The following is a 5845-nucleotide window of genomic DNA, read 5'->3' as shown; positions in this document are numbered from 1 at the left end:
TTAACCCCTTTCCTACTGTCACCCCAGGTGGCCCTTGGCAAAGGCCTAGTACCTGACTGCCCCCTAGCCAGGGATACGGTGAAGACCTCAACGGCGGAGCAGGCGGAAGACGGGTAGATTTAAGAACTACCACAACGGCTGCGATGGCGGAGGAAGGCTGCAGCGGAAAAGGGTCCCCCAGTCGTCTTGGACTCCATGCCACTGGGACCCTGACCCGATTCTGTCAAGGATCGTGTGGTGACACCAGTCTCCCCACGTTAAACTAAGTCACGCACAGGCATCCACCATAAAGGGATACACCCCTACCAGGAGGATTGTCATACTCGTTCGAGTGACCGCCAATGATGAGCTAACAAGAGCACTCGATACGCAATGGCTCCTTTGCAGGCACGCAAAAGGGGAACGAAACTTTTGTACGACAAAGCAAATTTCTACTTGGTCTGTGGGTCGTAAATCGAGTATTGATTGATTGATTGAAACTTTTATTAGTAGGTTGCACAGTTCAGTACATATTCCGTACAATTGACCACTAAATGGTAACACCCGAATACGTTTTTCAACTTGTTTAAGTCGGGGTCCACATAGTCAATTCATGGTAGATCGTTGTGGAGGTCTTGCTCCTCCGGGTTCTCTGGACCACCAATGATGGACATGACAGCCGTGTTCATCTTTGCGAACAATGTTTTATTTTGCAATAAAGTGTGCTTTTCAGCCATGTTCAAGTTTCTCCACCATCAACAACCTCCTCTCCTTCCCGACCGCTGCCTTTAACAGAGCGACAGGTGATCAGACAAACACTCACAGCTGTGTCATCCACGCACCTGTCACTAATCTCGAAGCCGATCCTGACACACCCCGCTTCGCTGCAGGTCCGCAGGCCACGCCCCCACCACACATTCGTATAATCAGTTTGTATAAGTTAACTTTGATTGATTGATTGAGGGCTTTGTAAATTGAGGTTCCACTGTCGTCCTCTTCAAGAGCCTCCAGAGTCATCAATTCTGACAAATCTCAATGACTTGGCAGACCAACCACCGACATATCCTGAAGTGTTTTCTTACCCTCTCAGGTGATATGTGAGCGGGCCGGCGTCCAGAAAATCCTGGGTCTGCACTTTACTGGTCCGAATGCAGGAGAGGTCACGCAGGGCTTTGCCATGGGCTTCCAGTAAGTAGTCGACTGCTACACTGCAAAAACTGAAATCTAAGTAAGCTTAAATATGTCAAATAAGGGTGATATTTGCTTATTTTCTGTCTGATAAGATAATTATTCTCACTAAGCAGATTTTATGTTAGAGTGTTTTACTTGTTTTAAGTGTTTTGGTCCTAAATGATCTCAGTAAGATATTACAGCTTGTTGCTGAGATTTGATGACCTATATTGAGTAAAACATGCTTGAAACTAGAATATCAACTGTTGCAAAGCTGTGTCATCAACACTCACAAGTATAAAACTACTTTTTTAAAGTCATAATTTCTTATTTCAAGCATGAAAAAAAAATCATGACTTTGACACAATTGTGTCTCATAATTAAAACAGATGACAGCCAAATGGACTTTGCTGTTTTATTTTATTTTATTTTTAATTTTTTTTTATTTTTTAAACATTTTTCAAACAGGGACCTTTCCAAATAGAATGAAGGTAGCAAAGGTAATTCCACTCTTTAAAACGGGAGATAAACATAGATTTACTCATTACAGACCAGTGTCACTGCTGTCACAATTTTCTAAAATAATTGAAAAAATATTTGTACAAAAAATAGACAGTTTTATTTTATTTTATTGTATTTTTAATTTTTAATTTTTAATTTTTTTTATTTTATCTTATTTATTTTTTTCATGAATATATTAATTAATTCAACAAAACAACGCACAAAAACACCACAACAATGCAATCCAACTCCAAAACCAAACCCGACCCAGCAACACCCAGAATGGCAATAAACAGAGCAATTGAGGACACACAAACATGACACGGAACAATCCAAAAGTAGCGAAACAAAAATGAATACTATCAACAACAGTATCAACATTAGTAACAATTTCAAAATAGCAGTGATTAAAAATCCCTCATTGATATTATCATTAAAATCATTAATAAAAAAAAAACAATAAAAATTTTTTTTTTTTCAATGAAACAATAGAAAATATGTACTCATATAGTAGTACAGTTGTTATTAGTGAGAATATACTTGTTTTAAGTAGAGATGTCCGATAATATCGGACTGCCGATTTTATCGGCCGATAAATGCTTTAAAATGTAATATCGGAAATAATCGGTATCGGTTTCAAAAAGTAAAATGTATGACTTTTTAAAACGCCGCTGTGTACACGGACGTAGGGAGAAGTACAGAGCGCCAATAAACCTTAAAGGCACTGCCTTTGCGTGCCGGCCCAGTCACATAATATCTACGGCTTTTCACACACACAAGTGAATGCAATGCATACTTGGTCAACAGCCATACAGGTCACACTGAGGGTGACCGTATGAACAACTTTAACACTGTTACAAATATGCGCCACACTGTGAACCCACACCAAACAAGAATGACAAACACATTTCGGGAGAACATCCACACCGTAACACAACATACACTACCGTTCAAAAGTTTGGGGTCACATTGAAATGTCCTTATTTTTGAAGGAAAAGCACTGTACTTTTCAATGAAGATAACTTTAAACTAGTCTTAACTTTAAAGAAATACACTCATTGCTAACGTGGTAAATGACTATTCTAGCTGCAAATGTCTGGTTTTTGGTGCAATATCTACATAGGTGTATAGAGGCCCATTTCCAGCAACTATCACTCCAGTGTTCTAATGGTACAATGTGTTTGCTCATTGGCTCAGAAGGCTAATTGATGATTAGAAAAACCCTTGTGCAATCATGTTCACACATCTGAAAACAGTTTAGCTCGTTACAGAAGCTACAAAACAGACCTTCCTTTGAGCAGATTGAGTTTCTGGAGCATCACATTTGTGGGGTCAATTAAACGCTCAAAATGGCCAGAAAAAGAGAACTTTCATCTGACACTCGACAGTCTATTCTTGTTCTTAGAAATGAAGGCTATTCCACAAAATTGTTTGGGTGACCCCAAACTTTTGAACGGTAGTGTATATATATATATATATATATATATATATATATATATATATATATATATATATATATATATATATATACATACGTATGTATGTATCTGTTTATATTTTATTTTATTTTATTTATTATTACTATTAATGTATTATTATTTCCTTTTTTTTTTTGCTGTTTTTTTTTGTGTTTTGTTTTGTTTATTTAATCGATGTATTTGTAGATATTATTTACTTTTTTTTGTTGTTTCTTTGTTTTTTTGGCGGGGGTGGGTGGTATGGATGGGATGTAAAGAAAGCAGATTGAGTTTCTGGAGCATCACATTTGTGGGGTCAATTAAACGCTCAAAATGGCCAGAAAAAGAGAACTTTCATCTGAAACTCGACAGTCTATTCTTGTTCTTAGAAATGAAGGCTATTCCACAAAATTGTTTGGGTGACCCCAAACTTTTGAACGGTAGTGTATATATATATATATATATATATATATATATATATATATATATATATATATATATATATATATATATATATATATATATATATACATATACATATATATATATATATATATATATATATATATATATATATATATATATATATATATATATATATATATATATATATATGTATGTATCTGTTTATATTTTATTTTATTTTATTTATTATTACTATTAATGTATTATTATTTCCTTTTTTTTTTTGCTGTTTTTTTTTGTGTTTTGTTTTGTTTATTTAATCGATGTATTTGTAGATATTATTTACTTTTTTTTGTTGTTTCTTTGTTTTTTTGGCGGGGGTGGGTGGTATGGATGGGATGTAAAGAAAGCAGATTGAGTTTCTGGAGCATCACATTTGTGGGGTCAATTAAACGCTCAAAATGGCCAGAAAAAGAGAACTTTCATCTGAAACTCGACAGTCTATTCTTGTTCTTAGAAATGAAGGCTATTCCACAAAATTGTTTGGGTGACCCCAAACTTTTGAACGGTAGTGTATATATATATATATATATATATATATATATATATATATATATATATATATATATATATATATATATATATATATATATATATATATATATATATATATATATATATATATATATATATATATATATATATACATATGTATGTATCTGTTTATATTTTATTTTATTTTATTTATTATTACTATTAATGTATTATTATTTCCTTTTTTGTGTTTTGTTTTGTTTATTTAATCGATGTATTTGTAGATATTATTTAGTTTTTTTTGTTGTTTCTTTGTTTTTTTGGCGGGGGTGGGTGGTATGGATGGGATGTAAAGAAAGCAGATTGAGTTTCTGGAGCATCACATTTGTGGGGTCAATTAAACGCTCAAAATGGCCAGAAAAAGAGAACTTTCATGTGAAACTCGACAGTCTATTCTTGTTCTTAGAAATGAGGGCTATTCCACAAAATTGTATGGGTGACCCCAAACTTTTGAACGGTAGTGTAAACACAACAGAACAAATACCCAGAACCCCTTGCAGCACTAACTCTTCCGGGACGCTACAATATACAGCCCCCTAACCCCCCAAAAAATCCCCGCCCACCTCAACCTCATGTCCCAAATTCCTAGCTGCTGTTTTGAGGCATGTTAAAAAAAATAATGCACTTTGTGACTTCAATAATAAATATGGCAGTGCCATGTTGGCATTTTTTTTACATAACTTGAGTTGATTTATTTTGGAAAAGCTTGTTACATTGTTTAATGCATCCAGCGGGGCATCACAACAAAATGAGGCATGATAATGTGTTAATTCCACGACTGTATATATCGGAATCGGTAATTAATTATCTTACATCTCTAATTCTAAGGTATTTTTGGGTTTGTTGAGGTTAGCTAATTTGACTTGTTTTGGAAAGTCTTGACAAGCCAAGTTTTTCTTGTTCTATTGGCAGATAATTTTGTTCAGTTCAAATAAAATACCCCTCGTTTTTGTATTTTTTTTGTTCTTGTTTTTGAACACTGACTTTTTGCATTGTGTTTCCACCGTGAGACAGTGCTGCAGAAGTAGTGAATTAACTTACCTCAACTGTGTGTGTCTTAGGTGTGGGGCTACATATTCACACCTGCTGGAGACCGTGGGCATCCACCCGACGTGTGCCGAGGAGCTAACCAAGGTCAACGTCACAAAACGTTCCGGATCGGATGCCACGGTCACCGGATGCTGAGGTTAAGTCCCCTCGGTCTTGGAACACTGAGCACACCAGGAAAAAAAAAAAAAAAAGGTTAGTCGGGTCTAAGTAATCTAGATTTAATCCGCTCTCTCTTTTTTATTCTTCTCCTCTCCATCATGCTGTGCCGCTCCCTCAGGGTATATCACCTGTTACCCAGGTGACTAGAAATTGGCTTTTATTTGATAAACAAGACAAGCGGTCCATTTACGTGGACCCCCGACTTAAACAAGTTGAAAAACGTATTCGGGTGTGTGTGGAGGCGTGGCCTGCGGACCTGCAGCGAGGCGGGGCACGCCGGGGCCGGCTCCGAGATGGGCGACAGGTGCGTGGATGGCCCACCTGGGCGCAGTTGTCTCATCACCTGTCACTGTATAAAAAGGGCAGCAGCCGTGAAGGAGGGGGTCGGTGAAGTCGGTGTGGATGGCTGAGAACGAAGCCGAGCCCGAGCGAGAGCGAGACGGGGACGAAGACGCGGAAGGCTGAAAAAGCGACCGGAAGAGCGAGACGGGGAGAAGAGGCGAGTGCTGAAAAGCGACCAGAGAAGGAGG

At 37.0% G+C, this 5845-nt stretch overlaps 1 protein-coding gene across 1 annotated transcript in view; it reads left to right on the top strand.

The window, feature by feature from the left end:
- The window catches only part of LOC133652657 (thioredoxin reductase 2, mitochondrial-like), a 69788-nt gene extending 64270 nt beyond the window's left edge, over positions 1–5518 (top strand). The window contains exons 16-17 of the mRNA XM_062051641.1: positions 1070–1167; positions 5168–5518. Coding sequence (XP_061907625.1) covers positions 1070–1167; positions 5168–5291 — 222 coding nt within the window. The 3' untranslated portion in view covers positions 5292–5518. The remainder of the gene's footprint in view (positions 1–1069; positions 1168–5167) is intronic.
- The last annotated feature ends 327 nt before the right edge of the window (positions 5519–5845 follow it).

Source organism: Entelurus aequoreus, linkage group LG06 (assembly GCF_033978785.1).
Source record: "Entelurus aequoreus isolate RoL-2023_Sb linkage group LG06, RoL_Eaeq_v1.1, whole genome shotgun sequence".
Taxonomy (NCBI): Eukaryota; Metazoa; Chordata; class Actinopteri; order Syngnathiformes; family Syngnathidae; genus Entelurus; species Entelurus aequoreus.
This window is presented reverse-complemented; position numbering and strand designations above follow the sequence as displayed.